General features: G+C 47.6%; 1 protein-coding gene across 2 annotated transcripts in view; it reads right to left on the bottom strand.

Moving 5' to 3' along the window:
• Positions 1–26008, bottom strand: part of LOC133770187 (interleukin-10 receptor subunit beta-like) — a 68140-nt gene that overhangs the window by 39087 nt on the left and 3045 nt on the right. The window contains exons 2-8 of one of the 2 annotated variants that reach the window (XM_062205966.1): positions 19414–19509; positions 18607–18648; positions 17347–17470; positions 15323–15492; positions 13460–13617; positions 8512–8680; positions 1887–2017 (exon numbers count right to left, since the gene is read on the bottom strand). In XM_062205966.1, coding sequence (XP_062061950.1) covers positions 1887–2017; positions 8512–8680; positions 13460–13617; positions 15323–15492; positions 17347–17470; positions 18607–18648; positions 19414–19468 — 849 coding nt within the window. In that variant the 5' untranslated portion in view covers positions 19469–19509. The remainder of the gene's footprint in view (positions 1–1886; positions 2018–8511; positions 8681–13459; positions 13618–15322; positions 15493–17346; positions 17471–18606; positions 18649–19413; positions 19510–26008) is intronic. The other variant, XM_062205985.1, reaches the window with a different exon arrangement.

Genomic DNA, 26008 nt, shown 5'->3' on the forward strand with positions numbered 1-26008 from the left:
TTTTTTTTTTCGCTGTGGCAGCTTTTATCATTGTACTATGACTGTAGATAAGTGGAATGTCTGCTTCCATTGAATCTTTAGAGGCTTGTGGTGGGTGTGGCCAGAGAGCTCTGTTCAGTTCTCCAGGGTTAAGGGCATGCCTAAGGTGAAGCACCCAGGTTTGGCATGGTAAATCTTCTCTTTTTTTAATCAGAAGGGAAGTAATTCTGCTCAGCTGAGCTCTTCTTGATGGAGACCAGTGCCTGAGCGCTGGCCCCAGTGGGTATACTATTCGTCTGCTCTGTCCCAAGGACCACACAAAGGATCTGTGCAGTCCTCAGTGTAAGCACAGATTCCCCAGCAATGTCTCTCACCAGGTAACCACAAACCCCTGAGCTTGTGGCGTCTCCCACTGAGACTGCTCAAAGTCCCAGCCACACCATGTGTCCTCCCCCACGCCCTTGGTCTTTTTCACAGTCCTGGTTCAGAAGCTTCACGCGGTCACAAGCTCCTAGTCCCCGGTTATTTCTCCCCACCAGAGTCAGGAGTCTCTGCTCGGCTGATTGCCGGGCACAGACACGAGCTGGCGCAGCTGTTACGTATGACCAAAATGGCACCTGCTCTATTGGCTTGTCGCAGCACACCTCTGTAAAGTGATTGGAGACAGAAACACGTCTGTCCTGTCCTCTCCTTTTTCTCTCCTCCAGTTTGGCTGGTGCGCTTTCCCCCCCGGGGCTTCAAGCCTCACTCCCTCTAGGCTCTTCCTGCTGCTTTTTCACCAGTGGCTTGGGCTACTGCGGTCTGGTCTCACCTCACTTTGTTTGTTTACTTCTATATCCCCAGCACCAAGAACATCTTGACAAAAGCAGATTCTCATTGAATACTCATTAAATTTTAAAAAGAAGGAAAAAAGATTCTATTTAAAACTTTTAACATCTGCTCTTGATTAAACACATACACACAAACATACTAGACCTACAATTCTGTTTTCCTATTTTTAGAGTTTTTACTTAAACACAGAAGAACAATTTTTAATAGAGAAACATTAGACAAAAGATAACCACATATAAGATGAGTGCATTGAGGGATATTTAGTTATATGGCTGTTGAAAATTTGGAGAATAAGGTAAATGAGTTCAACACTGAAAAAAGATTTTTTTGAATGAAATTGTACAAAGTTTATATAAAAAATAAAGCAATGGGATAGGGCAAATGATACATGATGAGCAAACACACTTGAGTTAAAAACATGAAGAAGTTTTGGAAATATGTAAGATGAACCCAGGCTGAGCAAAGGCTCTGAGCAGAAACAAAGAGGCGAATGGCTGTTTTCACTAGGAGTGAAAGTAACACAGTGAGAGTGACGTCAGGGGATTGTTACACACACAATAATGAGCAAAAGTAGTAAAAATGAGTAATGCATGTCAGTGGAGCTTTGGAGGAATATATGCATTGCCACTGGTATTACAAATCAGCTGCTTATGTTTTTATAATTCCGTCTTGTGTATTACATTCCACTGAAGTAATCTAAAACGAAGATAATCTCTACACGAATGTCCAATGCACTACTCATAATGGACAAGGACAGAAAGGAAAAGAACTGAAAATTAAGTCAATTCAAACACCCTGCAGCTGGAAAGTGGTGAAGTAAACAGCAGGACATTAATACTAATGGAATTTGATGGGATCACTATAAACAACAGTCGGAAGTCAGACAGGATACAAAAAGAAATCATAAAATGAATGCACAGATAGCTATGAAATACAGGCTTAGAGGGAGGCAAAAGAACCCAGGGTGATGAAACATCTTGATGTTTTTAGAGAATTATATCTTCTGTGAAAATTTTTAAGTATGAGATAAAATCCCTTAAGTTAAAAAACAATAGGAAAATTGTAAAGCTACATACCAAGGCTTTGGGGAACTTGCTCTTTAAGCATATGTAACCAACCCGTTTCAGTGTCAGGACGGTGGCGATGAAGACAACTGCTATCACAGACACAGTAATTATTCCTCCTATTTTGGCAGATTCTGATGATTCTGATGAAAGAAATTAAATGCCTTTACTTCAAAAGAAATCCGAGAAATAGTCACAAGTGAGCACACATGCATACCGGCCTGGCGTTGGAAGATAATGTGAATGACGCAATATAAAAACGTGTTCTGTGGCTGAACACCACAGCATGCCCAGTACTTTAAAAAAATAGCTTTAACTTGTAAAAGTAAAATTTCTTTCAGTTTGTGTTCCGTAACTGCCCTGTCCTATAGAGTGGCCACTAGCTGAGGACGTTAACGTTTACAGGATCAAAGTTAGAATGAAATGTTTCTCAGTACCACCAGCCTCAGGTGCTCACCAGCACGTCAGTATGTACCGCACAGGCAGCTGGGAAAGCAAGTGCAGGCTACTCTGAGTCTAGACCTAGGCTGCCACAAAATCAGGGCCTGTGGAGCTCACTTTGTCCTGTGAAGAGGTTCCTCCAGTGTTTCCTCAAAATTCCTTTGGAGAAATTGCAATTTTCTGACAAAATAGCTTCCCCCACCCCCCCAAGTATGACTGGACTGAGAAGTAGCCAGTAGCTACGTAACCAAGGCTCTCTTAAGTTTCCACCGTGAGTTTTATTTATTTCCATCTTGTAACTGAAGTCTCAGGCAAGATAGAGAGGAGAGAAATGAGGAAATACAAACAGCGGGGGACTTGCAGTCCTGAGGAAGATTAAGGAGTCGGCAGAGAATTCCTCAAGGCCCTCGCACTGGCAGGCAGCACGGGCCCAGCCTCATCTCCATCAAGAATGGATGATGGACATCACTGACGGTTCTGGAACCACATCCAGCCACTGAGGCACAACTTTATGGTATAAAAATCTTACATGCGTAGAGTTTACCTTCCTCAACAGGATGTTGTAAACCACAGTGACTTCACAGGTAAAGCAATGGTATGCAGCTTGAACTGTGACTCATGTACCCATCCAGCTTCCTACACAGTAGCTACAAAGGACCACACCTTGCAAACCCAATGATGCGCACTCCAGTTCACAGGCTAGAGCAGTTCTTATCGAATCTGGGGTATTCTCATGAGGTTGAGAGCTTTTAATGAGAACTTACACTGTTTGTTTTTAGCTTGATAATAATCTAGAAAATGGAAGTTGCCCTTGGGCCCCTGACAAATCACGCATGCACGCTATTTTAAAATATTCCTATTTGAGCAGACAGTAGTCCCTGCCAATGGTCTGATGTAGAAGGAAAAGTTGTAACTGTTACCACCGTTAATTTTCTTCATTATAAAAGAGGGATCAGATCAACCCATCTTGGGAAGGAGAGATCAGACTGTCTCCAAAGTTTGGCCTTGGGGTCGGCACAGTGGCAGAGGTTAAGACACCCCTGCCATGCCAGCACCCCGTATGAGCACTGGCTTGAGTCTCAGTTGCTCCACTTGGTGATCCAGCTCCCTTGCTAATGTACCTGGGAAAGCATCAGATGATGGTCCAAGTACTGGGTCCCTGTCACCCATGTGGGAGACCCAGGTGGAGCCCTGGGGTCCTGGCTTTGGCCTGGGCCAGCTCTGGCCCTTGCAGCCATTTGGGGGAGTGAACCAGCATATGAAAGATCTCTCTCTCTCTCTCTTTGTGTCACTCTGCCTGTCAAATAAATAGATAAATCCTTTTTGAAAAAAAAAAAATCTAGCCTTGGACAAGCCTATCTTTCTTTGGATTCACTGTTGAATTTTTTTGTTTTAAACTATAACACAGGGGTCGGTGAGGTGGTATAACTGGTAGTCACTGCCTGCAGCACCGGCATCCCATATGGGTGCTGGTTGAAGTCCCAGCTGCTCCACTTCCTATCCAGCTGTCTGCTAATGTACCTGGGAAAGCAGTGGAAGATGGCCCAAGTGCTTGGATCCCTGTACCCACGTGGGAGACCCGGAGGAAGCTTCTGGCTCCTGACTTTGCACCAACCCAGCTCTGGCCGTTGTGGCCATTTGGGGAGTGAATCAGCAGATGGAAGGACTCTCTCTAACTCTGCCTTTCAAACAAACAAATGAATCTTAAAAAAAAATCTAAAACACAAAGTCATATCACAAGCAGAGAAGTGAGCTGAGCCATGAGGTTAGCTTATGTCTGATTACTATTATCTTCAATAGGAAAGAAAAAAGAACTTTGTCAAAAGCTGTCAGAGCACCTCCTCTGCTTGCCCTCTGGAGCCACACTGCCACCCCCGACCTGGGTGGCGGTGATCTGGATGCTGTTGTGGGGAGCCAGGAGAACTCTGGGCTGATCAAAGCCCTCTGAGGGGTCTCCATCTCCTATGTGTTGTAGAACCCCAAACCTGGGTCTGCTCACCCAACGCACAGCAAGCCAAGCACTGACACCGGGGTGGCGGAATAAAGGAGCCGGGCAGCTACCGCTCACTTCCCGAGGGATTAGGGTGCTGAGTCTTGCAGTCAAGCTGGGGGCTGGGAGGGTGTGGTGGCTCTGGTGCAGGTCTCTGGCAGGCCCATGGTGTCTGCGGCCTTCCTTTGATTGGTCAGCGATGGGAGGCTGGCATATTCTTTTGCAAATGCTGTGATGGCTAAGTGGGTTCTGGCTGTCTGGGCCCTATGGGTAGATTGGTGATCACTTTAGGTGATCAGGGTCTGAGACTAGAATTAGGATATTAGAGGTACTAACCACAGTCTGCATCTTGTGACCTGGGGTCCTGTGGAGCCACCCTGACCCTTAATTTGGTGAGCTGATCTTCAGCAGGGGTTGACTTGTAGTCGTCAAAGTGAAGACAGAGGGACTGCGGGCAGAGGTAGGTAGACCGGGACCTACCGCGGTCCATATCCGTATTGGGGACAGGGCTCGGTTGCACAGGAGCCTCCGCCTTTGCCGATGCGCACTGCTGGTCTTTTCCCCTGCTCACTTCATTTCTGCTGGACCGTCCAGGTGTGATCCTGCTTGGCAGTCTGCATCTGCTGGGCCACAATGTGTGGCAGGAGGCAAGACAGCTCCTTCTGACTCCTCTGCCCCCCGCTTTCCCAAGGACCCGTATGCTCACCCTGGGCTCCCCAGTGCATCCAAGACCATCTTCCCATCTCAAGATTTTAATGTAATCACAACTGTGACATTCTCTGTCATGGAATGTAACGTGGTCACCTGTCTGGGACTAGGGCGGACACCTCTGTGGGCCACACCTCCCCTGGGCCTTTCCTTCTCAGGAAAGCCTGGTTACCCCTGGCCAGCATGCGGCTGCCGCACCAGCAGGCTCTGCCATAGACCCCCATCAGCAAGTGACCAACGGACTGACTTGAGGGTGCAGCTCAGGCTCCAGAAGACCCCCCCGGGATCAGGCCTGCGTGCGGCTCAGCTGGGAACACATGCTTGCTTAGTTCCTTTCTCCCCGTTCTCATCTTCTTTCTCTTGAACTGCCCTCTCCCCTACCAACAGGTCACCCTTAAGCAAGAGTTTCCATCCCCGCTCTGCTTCCAGGGGTGTGAACCGAGGCGCTGTCCTATTTAACACAATGAGCCCCACCCCCATCCACCTCTTTCTTTCCTGCTTTAATTTTTCTCCATAGCACCTGCCATCACTTACCACACTATATGTTTTACCTTTGACCTTGCTAGTCTGTCTCCTACTAGAATTTAAGCTCCACAAGGTAGGGCTTTTCACCCATTTTGTTCACTGTTTTATCCTCAGTATCCAAAAGAGAATCGCATTCATTGATGGCCTTCAATGGACATTTGTTAAATGAGTGACTAGAGCTTTCCCTCAAGGTCTTACTAAGAGAGTCGACCAATGAATTCAGGGTTTGTGAGGGGAAGGTGTTTCTCTAGGTCTGTAGGCCACAGTCCCCCGCTGGCCTGCATTTACTGCTCAGTCCAAGGACCCTCTCCACGCTGTCCTTTGCCCGAGTTTGGCTGGTCCGGTGGAGTTCTGATGGCAAGTGGACAGGGAGGCGCCCCAACACCTGGACTGAATTGCTGCCTGTTTCAGACAAGAACCAGGGATCAGTCAGGGCCACCTCCACGCTGTCTTGGGTGATGACGCTGACTTAAGACACAAAACAATGCTTTTACCCCAAGTGAAGAAGACAGGACCTGACAGGCCGCTGTTGTGTGAACCTTTCTTAGCAGGTAAATTAGGAGAGGTCAGAGGAGAAAGTGAGTCACCACAGGGCCTGCCAACCCCCAAAGACCCTGTGCCTTCTTGGGAGTTTCATGAAACCTTGTGTGACTGTCCTATGACTCATCCGAGGTTTTCTTGTTTGGCATTTCCTGTGAGGGACAGCTCGGTACTCCTAACAGGCAGAGTTAGACAGTGAGAGAGAGACAGAGAGAAAGGTCTTCCTTCCATTGGTTCACCCCCTAAATGGCTGCTATGGCCGGCGCGCTGTGCCAATCCAAAGCCAAGAGCCAGGTGCTTCCTCCTGGTCTCCCATGTGGGTGCAGGGACCAAGCACTTGGGCCATCCTCCACTGCCTTCCCGGGCCACAGCAGAGAGCTGGACTGGAAGAGGAGCAACCAGGACAGAATCCAGTGCCCCAACTGGGACTAGAACCTTGGGTGCTGGTGCCACAGGCAGAGGATTAGCCTAGGGAGCCTCGGCGCCAGCCAAGGGGACAGTCAATTTCATTAGGAAAACCATTCACATGATTAGGGGGTCAGAACTTCTTGGTCCAACCCCTGACCTCCAGGGAAGGGAGAGGGGCTGCAGACTGAGTTCAGTCCTATGGCCACTGACTTCATCAATGATGCCTACATAAAAACCCCAGTGAAAACTCTGAACACCAAGGCCTGAGGAGTTTCTGGACTGGAGAACATGTGGATACCCTGGGAGGGGGTACATTCTGACTCCATGGCAACAAAAACTGGGACCCTTCCAGACCTTGTCCTAAGGCACTCTTTGTTAGGTTATTCATTTGGTATCCTTGATAATAAAATGGTAATCAGAACTAGAGCACTTTCTTGAGTTCTTGAAGTCATTTTAGCAAATTATTGAACTAGAAGAAGGATCGTGGGAACCTCTGAATTTGCAGCCAAGTTGAACAGAAGTGTGGGGCCAGCATGTGGGACTGAGCCCTTAAGCTGTGGGCTCTGTCCTGACTTTGGGTGGTCAGTGTCAGAAGTGAACTGAGTTGTGGGATATCTAGCTGTGGTCAAAGATTTGGTGTTAGGACCTAAATATGGAATTTTGCTTTGTGTTTATATTTTTTGAGAGCTACAGGCATAAAGACTCTGTATGTAGTTTTAGGTTTGCTCATACTTAGCAGACATTACAAAACTAGCTGAAGCGAATGGTTTGGGAGACCTCTTCCTTGAAAACGAGTCTGCGCAGCACTGGGCCCTGAGGAGCACTGGAGAGTGAGGTCACCCTGCACTGCCGCTGGGACTCGGCACCTTCATGAACCTGGTGCTGCTCTGGGCAGCTAGCTGATTCATGGAGAACGCTGTCACTCAAAGCCATTTCTGGATAATCCCTACTATTTTTACTCTTGCCAATCAGAACATTGAAGAAACTTCCGCTGGGACTGCGGAAGCTAGAAGGGCCTCTCTGAGGGAGCTTTTTCCTTTCAGTGAAAGTTCGAGATCTCGTTGGTCACTGAGCAGACATCAGTGGGGAAGGCCCTGGCTGGATCATCGCCTGTGCATTGCTCAGCGTGGAGGAAGGTTCAGGATGACAACGTGTACTGTTCCGATGTCTCGGCAAGAGAAGGCTTCCCCCTTTCATCAGTGCCATCTCACCCACGCTGGCAAACCTCCTTTTCCCCTGAGCCAGGCCGTGTCTATGAACCACCCCCAGCCTCGCTGCGTCCACTGTTACACCCCGTGCTGCCTCTGCATTATATTGCTTCAAAAAACTCAGCATTGCCGGCACCGTGGCTCAACAGGCTAATCCTCCGCCTAGCGGCGCCGGCACACCGGGTTCTAGTCCCAGTTGGGGCGCCGGATTCTGTCCCGGTTGCCCCTCTTCCAGGCCAGCTCTCTGCTATGGCCCGGGAAGGCAGTGGAGGATGGCCCAAGTCCTTGGGCCCTGCACCCCCATGGGAGACCAGGAGAAGCACCTGGCTCCTGGCTTCAGATCAGCACGGTGCGCTGGCTGCGGCGGCCATTGGAGGGTGAACCAACGGCAAAAGGAAGACCTTTCTCTCTGTCTCTCTCTCTCTCTCTCACTGTCCACTCTGCCTGTCCAAAAAATAAAAATAAAAAAAATAAATAAATAAATAAAAGAAACTCAGCACTGTCCAGCTTTTGACTTCGACGACGGCCACGCTAAGGGCATGCGCACCAAATCTAATCCTGACTTCCTGAAACAAGTGTTTGCATTTCAAAAGACTGCCGACTTTATACAGGTACATGGCCGACCATCCCTCCGGTACCACAACATGAAAGTGACTCTAGCAGAAAGCGGGGCCTGGCCGCCACGAATCCCCTCTGGGATGTGCCTTTATTGGTTTTTCTGTTAGTAGCTCCTTGAACTTCAGACTTGCTTCTTCAGTAGGTTTTCTCTCGGAATGAAAGCATCCATTTTCAAAACTATTAAAAAAAATGAACATACCTGATTCCTGGCGAGACTGAAGGAAGGTGCATTTTAAGGGAGGCTTTATGGTACTTCCCATAAATTTAGGCTCAAAATAAACAGATACACAGTAGTTGCTGTTTGGAATTATCTTGTCAATGACATAGCTGAAATTTCCACCGATGTTTCCTGTTATTTTGGGTTTATGCTATAAAAATAAGCAAAAAATTGGTAAGACTGAGTGAGAATTTCATTGAGGCAGGCCCTACAAGAATCTTTGGTGATTTGCTTTCAAGTAGAGTTAAGATACTTAGAGTTAGCCTGGATAGAGTTAAGAAATATTACAGGCTTGGCAAGAAAAATGGATTTATCAGTCACTTGCAGCAAGCAACTTATTACAAGGCTACATGGACATGTATTTATATATTCGTATGCACACACACATACACACACACAAGGGTATTTTACAAAGTTCTTAGAAAAACAGAGTGAAAAGATATTTATTTTGGTGCAAAATTTTTTGAAACCCATGCATTTATTTCAAAAGGTAGAATTACAGAGAGAGGGATGGAGAAACAGAGATAGATCTTCCATCCACTGGTTCACTCCCCAAATGGCCACAATCTCCAGGGCTGAGCCCAGAATTCCATGCAGTTCTCCCACGTGGGTGGCAGAGGCCTTCTCCCCCTGCTGTGCCAGGTGCAGCTGGGAGCCGGATAAGAAGCAGAGGTCGAGACTCAAACTAGGAGTCCGATACAGGGTGCAAATGTTGCAGGCAGCAGCTTAACCAGCTGTGCCACAATGCTGGCCCCTCAAGAACTTTTCACAGACCCCTTGTGTGCAAGAATTCAAAAAATTTTTGGCACCAGAATAAACTTATCCTTAAAAAAAGATTTATTTATTTATTTGAAAGGCAGAGTTACAGAGAGAGGAGAGGCAGAGAGAGAGAGAGAGGTCTCCCATCCGCTGGTTCACTCCCTCGATGGCTGCAATGGCCGGAGCTGGATTGATCCGAAGCCAGGAGCCAGGAGCTTCTTCTGGGTCTCCTACGTGGGTACAGGGGTCTAAGGACTTGGGCCATCTTCCACTACTTTCCCAGGACATAGCAGAGAGCTGGATCAGAAGTGGAGCAGCCAGGACTCAAATCAGAGCCCATCTGGGATGCTGGCACTATAGGTGGCAGCTTTACCTGCTACGCCACAGTGCTGGCCCCTAAATCCCATTTTCCATGAACTTTGTGAAATACCCTCATGTCTGAAAACCATGAAGTCTAGCAACTTAATTTTCCGAACAAGGAGAAAAAGTCCCCAAATTAAGGTCTCGGTGCTGTCATTTTTATAAGATTATCTTATCTTATGGCCAATGAGTGTCTATTTTGTACTTCAGAGAGTGCTTCCATACACACAAGAGGGCTTCAGAAAGTTCATGGGAGGGGGGGGTGTTGGCCAAGCAGTTCAGCAGCCAGTAAGGACACCCGTGTTTCATACTGAGTGCCTGGCTTAGATGTCTGGCCCCAGCTCTCGACTCCAGCATGCAGCAGTAGTGGCTCAAATAACAGGGTTCCTTAACCCACGTGATTGGGTTCCCCGCTCCTGGGTTCAGCCCTCTCCCCACTGCAGCGGTGGGCATTCGGGGGGTGAACCAGCAGGTGGGAGGGTGCATGCTCTGTCTCACAGATGAATAAATGAAACTTAGAAAAAAAGGTTGTGGAATTAAGATAAGCTTATTTTTGGTGACAAAAAAAAACATCAAAAATCCCTGCATAGTTTTTTCATGATATGAATTTTCTAGAGCTCTGTTGTCTAAATTTCACTGATTTTCAACAGTCTGTAAAGCAGGCATCTCTCTGTTCAATAGATGAGGAACCTGCAACTCAGCGTGGCCACACTGCTTCTACAAAGTCACGCAGGAGCCTGCAGCTGAACTCAGGCTGAGGGCTAACTTCCTGTCTTGTCCGGAAAGCACCTTGCCTTTGCTTCTCCTTCTAGTCTGTTCCGTTTCAGAATTTATAAGATGCTATGAGGGCTCTGTCATGAATAACAACTGTTGTATCACGTTTTATAGCTTTCAAAATACCTTCTCGCTAGCAGTCTTATAAATTTAGGATTTCTAGCAGTTCACATACAGTCTTCTGTGATAGTGTGGTTCTGTGTGTAAGGAGGAGAAATTATGAAACAGACAAACTGACATATAAGCCAGAGAACTAAACGGGGATCATGATTCCCAGTGTCACGGTAGGAGGACTCTTGTCTCTCATACAACAGCATAACGTGAGCGAGGGGAGAACCTCCGGACTGCATGCTGGGTGCCGGAGGTCTCAACACTTGCTTCCTGTTTCACTGAGCACCCGGAAGCTCTCCCCCCAGCGCCCTCCCTGCACGCTTGTGTGCTGCGTCCTCTGCTTCCTGCTCCTTGACTGGGGGTGCAGGCTCCCTGCTCCCAGCAAAGGGCAACCTCTTCACCTGCTCCACCCTCTATGCTCACCTACCCTAGGACACTGCTCCAAGGACACCCTCTGGAGCACTCCACACGCGTGCAAACATGCTGTAATTTCTCCCATCTTAAAAAGTCTCTCCTCTGACCCTACTCTCCCCTCTAGCTACCACTGCCTATCATTTCATAGAAAAAAACTCTGATAGAGGAGCCCTCTTCACAGCCTTCAATTATGGTTCCCCCCTTCTTTCTTGAATCCACTTCACACAGGCCTTTGCCTGTTCACTCCACCAGAACTATTCTAATGAAGGGCGTGATGCCTACTGTGCTGCCAGAGCCAACAATCGCCTCACAGTCCTAACTTGTCTCATGTGGAGCATCTGATTCCACAGTTCACACTTTTCTTCTGGAACTTTCCTCTCTCAGGGACCAGGACATCACTCTCATCTCATCCTCATCTCACCATGCCAGTCGCTCCTTCTCAGTCCATTTTGCTGCTTTGTCCTTACTTGGTAGACCTCCACATTCTGGAATGTTCTGGGGCTCCACCCTCGGACGTCTCTTCTCTCTGTGCCTCCACTCTGGTCTCAAGAAATCTACCACACCACAGAGCCACTGGCGCTCCGGACATCTCCCCAGTTGGGAGGTCTGCAAACTCCAGGCTCAGAGCATCCAGCTCCTGCCAACATCTCCTCCAAGGTGCCTTCTGGACGCCTCAAACTGAACATCTCCAAAGCTGAGCTCCTAATGATCAGCCCCCACCTGTTCTGTCCATAACCAAAGCGTGGGAGTCTCTCCTTTTCTGCCACACTGAGGCAGGAGGCAGCTAAGGGTTAACCGGAAAAGCTGAGAAAAGCACATTCCAGAACTCTCTGGTGGTCTGTTTGTCCCTGCCTCCCTTACCCTAGACCTAGAGGAAAAACACAGATAAGGGCTACTTGAATTTGAGAAAGAATTCCAAGCTTGAAAGAAATTTCCACTTAGAAGCTACATACAGAGGTAATGCCCACATGGCCTACACACCAGGTGACTTCAAAACCACACTAAGGGACCCCCGACTCGAGAACAGCTCCTGTGACACCACAGCTCCAGCTGGCTTCAGGGTCTCCAGCCTCAGCTCCAACCTGAGCTTTGATTCTTGGCCTGCTTCTGCTCTCTTAAGAAGAACATTTCCTTTTCCTATAGTAAACCTTTGCTGTTACTGGCTGTGTGAATGTCACTGAAGTCATTGTATGAGGCTTCAAGAAAGTGGTCCATACCTTCCTACTCTCTACTCCCACAACAAGAGCACAATCCAATATACATGAAAATACTGTTCACTCCACTTGCAAGGTGTATGCAGAATCTGATCACTTCTCACTCCCTCCACCACCACCAAGCAGTCCAAGTAACTGCCACCTGTGACATGGATTACATCAATAACCTTTTTTCCTCTTGATTTAAAGATGAATTTTCTTTTGTGAATAAGATCCTTATCAATGATAGTTTTTCACATATAGTATTGTTAATATCCCAATAAGCACAGGATGAATCTCCTGGCTTTGGCTTGGCCTAGCCCTGACCTTTATGGCTATTTGGAGAGCGAATCAGCAAATGGAAGATCTATCTTGTCTCTCCCTCTCTATGTCTTTCAAATAAATAAATAAATAGTAAGAAAAAAATAATAACCTAAAATATGGAATTAGTCACTCATGGGTTAAAAATTAATGATATGGTAGAAATATGATACTTAATGACATCTGATATGATCCCTGAGCCACATAAACTACTTTTTCCCCACTATTTTGCTCCCTTTTCCTAGAGTGTTAACTATAATCCATGTAGGTATTGAAGAAAAAGTGATATTAACCATATAATTTGTTACTGCCTATTAAGTGATTACCATCTAATAGGGTCTTCATTGATCTCTACACTTCCACCTTTGCCCCCCGTGGGACTTCCTGTTAAGCCCTGGTTTTCCAGTGGCTTCCATCACATTCAGAAGACTTGGGCTGACAAATCCCATTCCAGGTCTGGTCCCATGGCTCTTTTTTTTTTTTTTTAAACAGGTTTTTAATTTTTTAATAAAATAGGTCCTATAGTAGGTTAGGGTCCTCTCCCAACTACTAGATGTTTAATTTATAACATCAGTGAATGGGTACTTTTTCTCCAAACCATTCAATATATAGCAAAATTAAGTAGAATTAATTCAGTAAAAATCTGTGAATTTTCAGTCATGGTCCCATGACCTCTGACCTCACCTCCAACCCTCCCCCGGGTCACACCACCCCAGCCAACCTTCTCTGCTGTTTCTCAGACGCACAGGGCCCACTGCAGGCTCGGAGTCTTTGAACTGCTTGTGCCCTCCGCCTGCTCCCTGACGTTGTACTGTGCTGACTGCGCTGATGGGCTAAACCGACACATTGCTACAGAGACTTCTCTCCTAAATCAGGCCACACAGAGGTCCAGAGCTTTTAGTGTGAACTGTTCAACTACAGACTTCTTTGTTTAAAGGAGTCGAGAGTGCCTGTGGCTAAAGCAGAGCTGACTTGCTCTAATACCAGAGATCACTTACCGTCTTAACAATCCCTCCCGACTGCTCACTGATAACCAGTGATAAGGAATGTTGTAATTCTTTTTTAAATATCTTGGGAATGATGGGTGGAAACTTCACTGTCACATTAATGAGGTCTGTAAAGCCAGCAATCTCAAATTCTGGTGGTTCAAAATACACTGTTAGAAAGTAAAGTGAGAAACAAATCCATCAGCCAATGATCGCATAACAACGCCTCCCACTGTCAGGATACAACCTTACTTCTTTTAAAGAAGCGTTATTTTAAATCTGCCTGTGACTCTAAGGGTGGCATGTGCTACTTTAATTTTAGTGGTGAGAAACAGAACAGTAGAAGTGAAGTGGCTTGGTTAACGGTGCCACAGGAAACCAGGAAAGGTTCTGACAGGACGTGGTAATTTGGCTGTACCAGGGTTTCACTGAGTCGCTGATATGAACACTCAGATCGTCTCTAACTTTTCTGAATAGAATCCATGTACCTCAAATATTAAAACTAAAAAGCTTATTTAAAAAATCAACACATCGTCGAGTATTCTTGGGGCTAAATTTTTCCACTTGTCCTTAAAAATTTCTTTAGGATAAATTCCTAGAGCGCAATTCTGGATGTGATCAAGTCCATATGAAGGTTTCAATACACATTGCTCAGCTCCTTCAAAGGAGTTTGCCTGAGGAGGCTCACTCTCCTCCCTCTACACCTGGCTCTTCATGCATTTTTACAGTTCCCAGCGAATCTTGGGAAATGCTTCATTATTACTTTAATGAAACAAATATCATGATCTATAAATTATACTCTGTTTTCTTTGCGTATACACACGTATGTCTATTTACACACAGATACACAACATTCCAGCAATCTCATAAGTATCTAAATCATTGGAGCAGTGGGATTCAGCTGTCACTTTGCTAAGGACGTATGGGCCTGTGCACACCCACATAGCCTATGACAAGGAGCTGAAGCAGAACTGTTCTTTTGGAAACAGGATGCAAATTGGGACAAGGAAAAGGTGATGGAGCTGGAACTGTTAACACAGTGTCTCAGGGAGCTGAATCCAGGCCCAGGAGAAGAAAGATCGGGCACTTCCAGGAGCCCGTCACTGTGGTATAGTGTTAGCCATCGCTTGGGATGCTGGCGTCTCGTCCCTGTCGGAGTGCTGGCTGAGTTCTGGCTCTCAGCTTCTGATCCAGCTCCCTGCTAATGCACCTGCAAAGGCAGATGATGGACCAAGTACTCGTACCCCTGCCACCCATGTGGTAGACCAGGATGGAGCTCCTGGCTCCTGTCTTTAGCCTGGCCCAGCCCTAGCTGTTTAAGTCATTTGGGAAGTGAACTAGCAGATGGAAGATCTCTCTGTCTCTCTCTCTCTCTCTCTGTTGTTTTACCTTTCAAATAAATTAAATAAATAAATCTTTAAAACAAAACAAAAAGAAGAGGTAGCTCCATTCTTGGGCGCCAGTCTTCTCGTCTGAGCTTTAGACATAGGTGGATGCACACCCAGTGTTCATGTTCACTTGTGTGAGAGCTATGGGGTTACCCCTCTGCGAGGGGGAGGGGAAGAGGCTGGGGGGAAGTGGGGGTGGGGTGGGTGGAGCTCCCTACATCCTGTCAGGCCCTGAAAGGAACAGAAAAATCGCAACTACTGCCCACATGGTGAACTTATTCAGGCACTGGGCAGTAATCTGCACGGTACAGATTATGGTTCCACTTTTCAGAAAAGAAAACTGAAGTCCAGAGCAGCGAGGACTAAGGCAGTTCCAAAGCTAGGGAGAGGCACAGCCAGGGGTGAGCCCCACGCTCAGAGTCTAAACCTTCCTATCTCTGATGCTCTTGATCACGGTGATCAAGTCGAAAAGCAGAGGCCAGCTCACTGTCTGCCGACGTGAAGATGTCCGAGCAGTTATCCAACGCGGAGCTCCCCCTGAATCCTTCCAGCAGGAACAGGTAGTTCTCGTGGATGTCCTCCAACACGTCCATGACGTCACAAGACGGTCTCGTGATGTTTGTGCAGCCTTCAACTATCTTCATGGTGTCTGGTTTACTTCAGAATGTGAAGAAACGGAAAAAGGAGGACACTGGCGTTCAGGTCCTAAGAACCCATTTTCTGTGCACCTCACTTCCTCACTCCTTTGGGGCTGTGCCCCAGTGTCACTGTGTCACCTCATCTTCCCTAACTACCTCATCTGACACAACCCCTTCCACCCTCCCCGCCCTGCAGGCTCAACCCCTCTTAGCTTCCTTTGTTTCACTCTAGAGTGTTTCCCTCCACCTGCCACAGGGTGTCTTCATTTGTTCAATGATGTCTCTACCTGGTCCCAGAAGGCAGGGACTTTGGTCTGTGTTTGGACCCCCTGGCATGTACTAAGTGCTAGTAAATATTTGTCGGATGAATGAAGCAATGGTCAAACCTTGGGCTCTTATGGGTGAGGCCCCGGTTCTACAGGTCCCCACAGGACAATCGCGAATGCCTTTCTCTGAAACCCTGTTCCTCTCTGGGGGAAGACCACACAGTCCAGGCCCAAGTCAGCCCTGTGCCATTTTCATCGATCAAGCTTCAGCAAGGTAGGTGAGGGGCTGGTGCTGTGGCATAGTGGGTAAAGCCACCGCCTGCAGGGCTGGCATCCCATATGGGTGCTGGTTTGAGTCCCGGCTGCTCCACATCCCACCCAGCTCTCTGCTGTGGCCTGGAAAGCAGTGGAGGATGGCCCAATTCCGTGGGCCCCTGCCCCTGCATGGGAGACCTGTAAGCAGTTCCTGGCTCCTGACTTTGGATCAGTGCAGCTCCGGCCGTCGCGGCCAATTGGGGAGTGAACCAGCGGATGGAAGACCTCTCTCTCTGCCTCTCCTTCTCTCTCTGTATAACTCTGACTTTCAAATAAATTAAATAAATCTTAAAATTAAGAAAGGTAGGTGAGTGAGATGAGCAACTGCACAGTGCAGAAGGAAAGTTCAAGACAGCCACCAGCCAGATAAACCAACGGAGGGGCTCTCCGAGGGGCTGCTGGGTCAAAGCAATGGCTTAGGAGTGTGGCTGTTGGCTACAGGAAGAAAACCAAAGGCGGCTCCACCCATCACATCATTAATCTTTGCAGCAGCCCCTAAGCAGAGGCCCAGTTCTATCAAGTGGCGACCTGCTCAGTGACTGAACTAGACTTTGCACCCAGATTTGCCCCAGGCTAAGCTAGGTAGCCTCAAAGTGAACATACACCATTGACATGGTCAACAGATCCTTGACTTTTTATTTTTTATTTTTATTTTTTTGACAGGCAGAGTGGACAGTGAGAGAGAGACAGAGAGAAAGGTCTTCCTTTTTGCCGTTGGTTCACCCTCCAATGGCCACCGCGGTAGGCACGCTGCGGCCGGCGCACCGCGCTGTTCCGATGGCAGGAGCCAGACGCTTCTCCTGGTCTCCCATGGGGTGTAGGGCCCAAGGACTTGGGCCATCCTCCACTGCACTCCCTGGCCACAGCAGAGAGCTGGCCTGGAAGAGGGGCAACCGGGACAGGATTGGTGCCCCGACAGGGACTAGAACCCGGTGTGCCGGCGCCGCAAGGCGGAGGATTAGCCTAGTGAGCCGCGGCGCCGGCCAAGATCCTTGACTTTTAGAAAACATTCAGACTGATTAGATAAGTCATCACAGGAACCATACACAGAAATTATTCTTTTTATGAAGCTCTGACCTGTAGAAACTGACTCTGATTATAAATACAAGCTTTGTCAAAAAATAGTTTTGGACTATTAAACTACTCCATTTAACTAGAAACAGATGGTGTCTTCTCTTTGGCCTTTTAATATTGTGAATAAAAATCTGAGAGCAAGAGCAAAAGAAAGTAAGTTCCCGTAGTAGAAAGATATATATTTAGCCAAAAAAAAAAAAAAAAAAAAGCCAACCAACCTCATAATTGTGTGCTGTAATTTGTAGTAAGTTGGTACAATGGGATGGTTTTTTAATTTCCATGATAAAATCGGCCGCAGACTTTGTAACGTCATGTTAAAAACACAAGGTTGATCTGCAAAATCTAAAGGCAGGAGAGGGTGGTGGTGGAGAAAAGCACTGAAATGTGGAGCCCCGGTTGTCTTCCAGCCACTGTTGAACCTAGGCCTTGGGATTTAGGGCCCACACCTCCGGACGGCTCTGGGGTCTTGAAACACAAGAAGTCGACTGGATGTAGGGAGTTAATGCAGCTTATTAATGAGCAACACATGTTCAAGGCAGCAAGGCCAGGAAATAGGAACTCAGCACTGAGTGACCAGGATTCGGACAGAAGGGTTTTTCTGATTATCAGTGATTTTATGTGAATCATTGACCAGAATAGTCCAATCATCCTGGGCCACACGGTGTGCATCCCCCCCCCCCCCCCCCATCCCCATCCCTGTCCCGTCCTCTCGCACAGCCCCGGCTCCTCCATCAGGTCCTCTGTAAGCAGCTCTGCCCACTGCAGGCTGCTCTTGTCCTGGATTCTCTGCGGCACTTACTCCCTGTCAGAGAGGAGGGGAGCATACCTGCGCTCAGCCAGGCCCCCTTGTAGGCAGATAAGGCCCGCAACAATGCTCAAGTACCCATTTTACAGATGGGAAGACTGCATTTGTTATACAATGTTATGCAGCTGGGCAGTGGCAATGGCAGATGAGAGTCTAAAGCTATTATTTGTCAAGTCTTGCCTTATATTAATTTTTTAAATTAATATAAGTTAAATTTTTAAAGATCATCTGAGTTTCCTGTAATTAGGGTTCAGACCTTTGTGGTTTTCAGCTCTACATCGCCTGATGTTTTAGCACAAGGTCAGACACTTACTGAATGCTTAGTGAAGATTTGTAACAAATTCATATAAGTAGATAAGAAGTTTAGTTTACAGAAATGATTTTCCTCTATCTGGAACTGACAAATGAAGAATGCAAATGAAATGGAAAGTATTTCTGGGTCAATTTTTTGTTTGGTGTAACTGGGGACCCTCATTCATCCATTAGTGAGAATACTGAGTTTGAATATTCTTTCAAGGGGTTTTCAAATGATTTCTAGTGCTAATCTCTAGAGTCCTAACTTTTGCCCCTTCCACAGATTCCAATAAAATCGACAACAGATCTAGAAACCGAATGGTCACCTCAACTGTTTGATCCTTACTCAATATTTAGTCAAACCCCAAAAATCTCTTACCAAGCCAAGCATGTGAAATCCCAAACACCAGGCTGATGTACACTAGGAAGAAGAAAAACATGTTAGAGAAGCAACCAAGTTTCTCTGGGCTCAACTTACAGTAATCCACCTAAGTTTGAGGGGTTCTACATACCCGTAATCAGGCTGCATTCAAACTTTCCTGTGCTTGTTCAAAAAATAAAATGGGTCGGTGTTAAGGAACTTGGTCTTTTCCCAAACAAAAGAATGGAGGCCAGCGCTGTGGCATAGTGGGTAAAGCTGCTGCCTGCAGTGCCAGCATCCCGTATGAGCGCCTGTTCGAGTCCTGGCTGCTCTACTTGTAATCCAGCTCTCTGCTATATGACCTGGGAAAGTCGTAGAAGATGGCCTAAGTCCTTGAGTCCCTGCACCCGCGTGGGAGACCCGGGAGGAAGCTCCTGACTCCTGGCTTCAGATCAATCCAGTTCTGGCCATTACGGTCATTTGGGGAGTGAACCAGCGGATGGAAGACTCTTCTCTCTTTCTTTGCCTCTGCCTTTTAAATAAATAAATAAATCTTTTAAAAAAAAGCAAGAATAGGATTACATATAAGATATTCCTCATCTTTACTGAGTTTTATGTCATTCTTGTTTGTTTTCCTAAGAGTAACAATAGGGCAGAAAACTCATGGACCGCAAACTCTCCCTGCAGGCTCCTATCTAGCTTACATTTGACTTCTGACTCCAGGCAAGCTGCTCTTGGGTCTGGTCAGGAGAATCCGTTTGCAGGGCTCTTGGTGATACAGACATCACAGGTTCTTTCCTGTAAGAGTCGGGTTAAAACACTTACCCAATAGATGCAAATGAAGGGATCTGACAGCAGAGGCATTTGGGCTCCAAAGCATCTTTCTTTGTTGTTTTTTTAAGTCCTTTGTTTAGTTCATACCTGAAAGGAATTCAGTATTAAGCAAGCAAAATTCTGTGTGTAAACCGTGAAGATAAGAATGGAGACAAAGACACAGCAAGAGGCCACCAAGATAAACAAATTCTTGGCTCCAGCCTTCCTCTACCCTCCCGGGGGCTGACCCCTATTCACACAGCCTTCTTCAGCTTCTCAAACCAACCTCTCTCCTAGCCAGGAGAAGGTTAAAAAAAAAATTTATTGGGGCTGGTGCTGTGGCATAGTGAGTTAAGCCTCTGCCTGCGGCGCCAGCATCCCATACCGGCCCGCCAGCATCCCATACCGGCCCGCCAGCATCCCATACCGGCCCGCCAGCATCCCATACCGGCCCGCCAGCATCCCATACCGGCCTGGTTCCTGTCCTGGCTGCTCCCTGCTATTGGCCTGGGAAAGCAGTGGAAGACGACCCAAGTGCTTGGGCCCCTGCACTCAAATGAGAGACCCAGAAGAAGCTCTTGGCTCTTGGCTTTGGATGGGCCCAGCTCCGGCTGTTGCAGCGATTTGGGGAGTGAACCAGCAGATGGAAGACCTCTCTCTCTGTCTTTCCCTCTCTCTGTCTGTGACTCTGCCTCACAAATAAATAAATCTTGTTTTTAAAGAAAAAAAAATTAAAGATTTTATTTGAAAGGCAGAGTTACAGAGAGGGAGGGGAGGAGAGGGAGAGGGAGAGGGAGAGGGAGAAGGAGAGGGAGAGAGAATCTTCCATCAGCTGGTTTAGTCCTCAAATGGCCACAATGGCAGGGGATGGGCCAGGTGGAAACTAGGAGCCTGGAACTCCATCTGGGTCTCCCTCATGGGTGGCAGGGCCCTAGCACTCAGGCCATCTTCTGCTGCTTTCCTAGACACATTAGCAGGGAGCTGGATGAGAAGTGGAGCAGCTGGGACTTGAACCATTATGGATGCCAGAGTTGCAGGAGGCAGCTTAACCTTCTGGGCTACAATGCTATTCCTCAGGGAGAAATTTTAAACTTAACTTTTAAACAGGTAACAGTCATTTGATTCATAATTTTAAGCATACAAAATCCAAGTGAGAAACCTTGTTCCTTTAAGAAAATGACTTTGAAAAAAAAATTTTTTTTTGTAGATTTATTTATTTACTTGGGGGACAGAGTTACAGACAGAGAGCAGGAGAAACAGAGAGAAAGGTCTTCCATCCACTGGTTCACTCCCCAAATGGCCATAATGACTGGAGCTGGACCTGTCCAAGGCCAGGAGCCAGGAGCTTCTTCCGGGTCTCCCATGTGGGTGCAGGGGCCCAACGACTTGGGCCATCTTCTGCTGCTTTCCCAGGCCACAGCAGAGAGCTGGATCAGAAGAGGAGCAGTCAGGACTCAAACCAGTGCCCATACAGGATACAGGCGCCACGGGCAGATGCCTAAATTCTCTGCCACAGCACCAGCCCCCATGACTTTCTGTTTTTGCAAATCCTTCAGAATGTCTTTATACATAAGAAAAAATAAACACAGCTTCTCATTTCCCCCCTTTTAGACAACAAATATGAGATAACACAGATGGCCCCTGTTCTACCTTGATTTTTCCATTAAAATATATTTTGGGAGATCCCTCTACCAAGGAGAATTTGTGTTGTCAAATAGTTCTAACAGGGGCTAGTGTTGTGGCTTAGCAGGTAAAGCCACTGCCTGCAGTGCTGGCATCCCATATAGGTGCCAGTTCAAGTCCTGGCTGCTCCACATCCAATCTAGCTCTCTACTATGGCCTAGGAAAGCAGTAGACGATGGCCCAAGTCCTTGGGCCCCTGCACCCACGTGGAAGACCTGGAAGAACCTCCAGGCTCCTGGCTTCAGATCAGCCCAGCTCCTGCAGTTGCGGCCATCTGGGGAGCGAACCAGTGGATGAAGCTCGCTCTCTCTCTCTCTCTCTCTCTGCCTCTATCTCTTCCTCTGTAATTCTGCCTTTCAACTAAATAAATAAATCTTAAAAAAAAAAAAACAACAACAAAAAACCAGTCATAACATTCTCATCTATGGACAGCCACCACTGACATAACTAGTCCCCAGTGATTGCGTCTGAACTACTCCCATCTCCTCTGGAAGGTCTTCTCCTGGACAGACATCATTTTTAAGAGCTGCAAGTCGAAGCCTAGGAAATTTCCAGGCGGAGGATTGCTGCGGCTTCAATGGGTGCCCCGAGGTTCACTGTTGGAAACCCAATCCTCAACGCGAGGACTCTGCCCCCAGGAATGGATTAATGTTGTTATTGTGGGAGACAGAGTGTTTGGTGTAAAAGCTGGCTTGGTCCATTCAAACATACGTGCTCTCTCGCCCATGGCCTTCCACCAGGGTGTGGAGGCGGTGAAGGCCCTCACTGGACCTGGCCCTCTGATCTTTGAGTTCTCAGCTGCCACCAGAATTGAGGGCCAAATACATTTCTGTCCATTACAGATGAACGTGGTATTCTGTTATAGCAGCACTAGGTGGACTAAGGCATCAGGCACAGAGTCCCAGCAGGAACCTGCACACTCAAATTAGATTTTAGATTTTTAACAGAGCAACTGAGGTAGGCAAATGATAGGCAGCATGTAGTACCTTGGGCAAACACCAGTTGGTGCTGTTACCACTGAGTGTGAAGGGAAAACAAGAAAGGAGAGAAGGCTGGGATTTGGAAGAAGAATCCTGTAAGAGGAGCTAAGACGTGAGGACAAATGCCACAGTCAGGCTAAGGTGACTGGACCGCGTGGCTGAGGAAAAAATTCCCTTCATTGTCTCCTTCCTTTCTCTTACTTGGGGCTGACTCCACTTGCTGAAACCAATGTGAAACCGTAGGGCAAGGGGAGTGGGGTTGTGTTCTTCTAAGACAGGATCCCATGGCAAGGTCAAGGGTGGGAAAAGGGTAGAAAGTGGGCCTGCAATTGTTAAATCAACAACGGGAGTCACTGGGTACAGGCTCCCCACGTAGGATCTCTGTCCTTCATGTGTTTTACTTTGAAACTTAAAACACTACTAGTCGAACAATACCCTATACCTTGTGCGGTTGTGTGAGTGCAGCCTGTTGGAATCCTTGCTTAGTATGTACTAAGTTGATCTTCAGTATATGAAGGTAACTGAAAATGAAACTCGATAAAGGGCGGGATGGGAGAGGGAGAGGGGGAGGGGAGGGCCACGGGAGGGAGAAGCCACAACAATACAAAAGTTGCACTTTGTAAATTCACATTTATGAAATAAAAAATAAAAAAAAGAAAAAGAAAAAAGAAAGTGGGCCTGGAGGGGCAGGTGGGAGACCTCCAGCAGCATGGCCACATGGCTGTAATTCTGATAGAAATAGTGCTTCTGCCTGCCCCTGGGGCTGTGCCCATTTACATAACCACCTACATCCACATCATGTGAGAATTTCTGCTTTCTAGCTCCTGGATGTTTTTCCAATTCATACATGAAGCACTGTCGTCACGCTAATTTTAATTACAGTTCTTACTCTAGGTGAGATGCAGCATCTTTTACAAGAACTGCCCGCGTTTCCTCTCCTCTGTCTGTTCCTTCCTTGGCCCAATTTTCTATGAAGTTGTTGTTCTCTTATTGGTTTGCAGATGCTTTTTTTTTTAAAGTGTGAAGGAAACTGGCCCTTTGTGTTATGAATCACATCTTTTCTTCTCCCTCGTCTGTCTCTTGCCTCTTGATTTGCTTGTGCTTTTATTTTTAAACCTTCCAGAAGTTGCTGAGTTTCAGGCTTTAGATTAAAAAGTATTTTCTTTTTCAGCTTCTGAATTCTGAGTCGCAGTTAGAAAGCCTGCCCTACTCTCTTATTTTATTCACCTGAAAGACATAGTTACAGAGAGAGGCAGAGAGAGAGAGAGGCAGAGAGAGAGAGAGAAAGAGAGAGAGAGAGAGAGAGAGAGAGGTCTTTCATCTGCCGGTTTACTCCCCATTTGGCCACAGCGGCCGGAGCTGAGCTGATCCGAAACCAGGATCCTGGAGCTTCTTCTGGGTCTCCCACACAGGTGCAGGGGCCCAAGCACTTGGGCCATCTTTTACTGTTCTCCCAGGTGCATTAACAGGGAGCTGGATCTGAAGTGGACCAGCCAGGACATGGGCCAGCGCCCATCTATGGGATTCTAGCACTGCAGGCCGGGGATTTTAAACCACTGCGTCACAGCACCAGGCTCTAGCCTGCACTACCCTTAAGATGAGAAAGGACTCTTTAAGAAATGTAAGGAGCCCCAGCATGTCTTTGTTCATTTTCTCCCTCCATCTTTCGTCCCCATACAGATGACAAAGCCCTGTTGGTTCTAGAATTCTTCTGCACCTCAAACACCGGGTGGTCTAAGGCCCCATGCCCATAGGAAAAAAAAGATCATGACGTGGCTGATTGGGCTCAAGCCAAAAACAACTGCATTTCTTTAAAGTCCCCTTGACTCTAGTGGTAACTGGTCCCAGGCGGGATGTTCTAGAGAAATCCAAGCAGCTCCAAGTCAACATTTCCATGCCTGCGGCGCACTCCACCACCGATGAGACAATGAGACACCCTCGCCCACAGCTTATCCCGATGCACTGTGCCCATTTAGAAACATCTGCTAGGATACCTTTGTGATGGATGCGATGCCAGTCCCTGTCATCACTTCGTGGTGGATGAGGCCCATGGCTGTGACACTGGGCACACCTAGATTGCTGATGTCACATCTGATCCAACTCCCTTCATTTAAATGCCCAACCTGAGGCCTTTAGTCTCTCCCCCCTTTTTTTTTCTGCTGACAGCCCATATTCATTTCTGTTATGTATCCATAGCAATCAATATTCAGTCTCTAGGGACAAACTTCTAACACACAGGTTCCACTTTCCTGCCCTACACCAAGAATGCCTCTTCCTCTTGTTTTGTTCCTGGTGACCCAAACTCTACTCTGAACTCTGTGTCTGATAAATAGATTCTTGTTTATTTGCAAAATCTAATTTTGAGTCTTGCCCTCTAGCCCAAATTGTGTTTTTTTTTTTTTTTTTTTTTTAAGATTTATTCATTTATTTGAAAGTCAGAGTTAAACACAGAGAGGAGAGGCAGAGAAAGAGAGGGCTTCCATCGCTGGTTCACTCCCCAAATGGCTGCAACAGCCAGAGCTGGGACAATCCAAAGCTAGAAGCCAGAAGCTTCTTCCGGGTCTCCCACGTGGGTGCAGGGGCCCAAGGACTTGGGCCATCTTCTACTGCTTTCCCAAGCAGAGAGCTGGATCGGAAGTGGAGCAGCTGGGACTTGAACCAGCAACCATGCGGGATGCTGGCACTGCAGGCGGCAGCTTTACCAGCCCCCCGAATTGTTTTTTAACTTGAAAAATATTTTTTATTTATTTGAAAGGGCAGAGAGACAAACAAAAAGGATCTGCCGTTTGTTGATTTACTCCCCAGATGTGGCAACCGCTGGCACTGCTGTGTGGGTGGGAAGGTGTCTATTAGCAGGTTATATTAGCAGGCAGCTGGAATGGGGAGAGGGGCTGGGACTCAAGCCCAGGCACTATCATACAGGGTGCAGGTATTCCAAGTGGAGTCGTAACCACTTCAGGGAATGCCTGCCCCTCTTGCCTGAACTGTTAATAGAGTCCCTTAAAACTCCCCCTGACTACCAATGGATCAGTCTCCCTCAGGCATGCCTGTCTCATCTCCCCAGTGAGGGCCAGCCTCTACCCTCCAGGGCCCTACATGCAGAAGGGAACATTGCTGGTTGAATGCGCTTCTGTGACTGCCTTGAAATTCTTAGTGATTCTATCTTTGCACTGGTGGCCTGTGAGTGAGGGGCTGATGGAACAGTGGGGCACAGAGCAGGGTGGGAGCCTCAGCTCACACAGGCACTGCTCCTGTGCTCTGCAAGACGTGCTCTCAACAGCTGAGTCCCTGCCAGGCCTCTCGCTGTGTCCCATGACTCTGCCACCCTTTGCATGGGTGCCCACGGGGTGACACTGGCAGAGTCCCACAGTGTTTCTCTGAAGCCCTCCTGGCATGAGTGCTGGGGAGGTCAAGGGCAGCCCTGACCTGGCGGTGCCTGCCTCACTCAGGGCATGGCTGGCTGGACTCTGGGTCTGGAGGGGATGAGCTTGTAGGTCACCCTTGAGCCAGGCATCTAGCAATAAAGGTTTAAGGACCCTTGGGTGTGGTCTGTACACGGAGGGGTGGGATGGCAGGTCCTTGGGAAGAGATGCGACGTTCAACTTTGCCAGAGCCTGCCTCATACCGGATTGAGCAGCAGCTACCAAGAGGGGGACTCCAGGCCCAAGTGTGTACACACCTACATTCACCAGGGCAGAGGGGCCCTGGCGACAGGGGGGGATCTGCATGGGCCCCCCAGCGGCATCACACCTGAGGGGGCTCTGTGCCTGGGGAAGACCCTTTCTTCCTCTTTTACAACCTTCTTGAGTCCGGCTTAAGTTGGCTTCTTCTGGTTGGTTTGAGGGAACCTGATTGCACATAAGCATTAAACACCCTTTTACTTGCAATTAAATCTGACTTTGCAAAAGCAAGTACTGTAAAATCCATGCTGATGATTTGTTTTA

This window comes from Lepus europaeus, chromosome 2, assembly GCF_033115175.1.
Source record: "Lepus europaeus isolate LE1 chromosome 2, mLepTim1.pri, whole genome shotgun sequence".
Taxonomy (NCBI): Eukaryota; Metazoa; Chordata; class Mammalia; order Lagomorpha; family Leporidae; genus Lepus; species Lepus europaeus.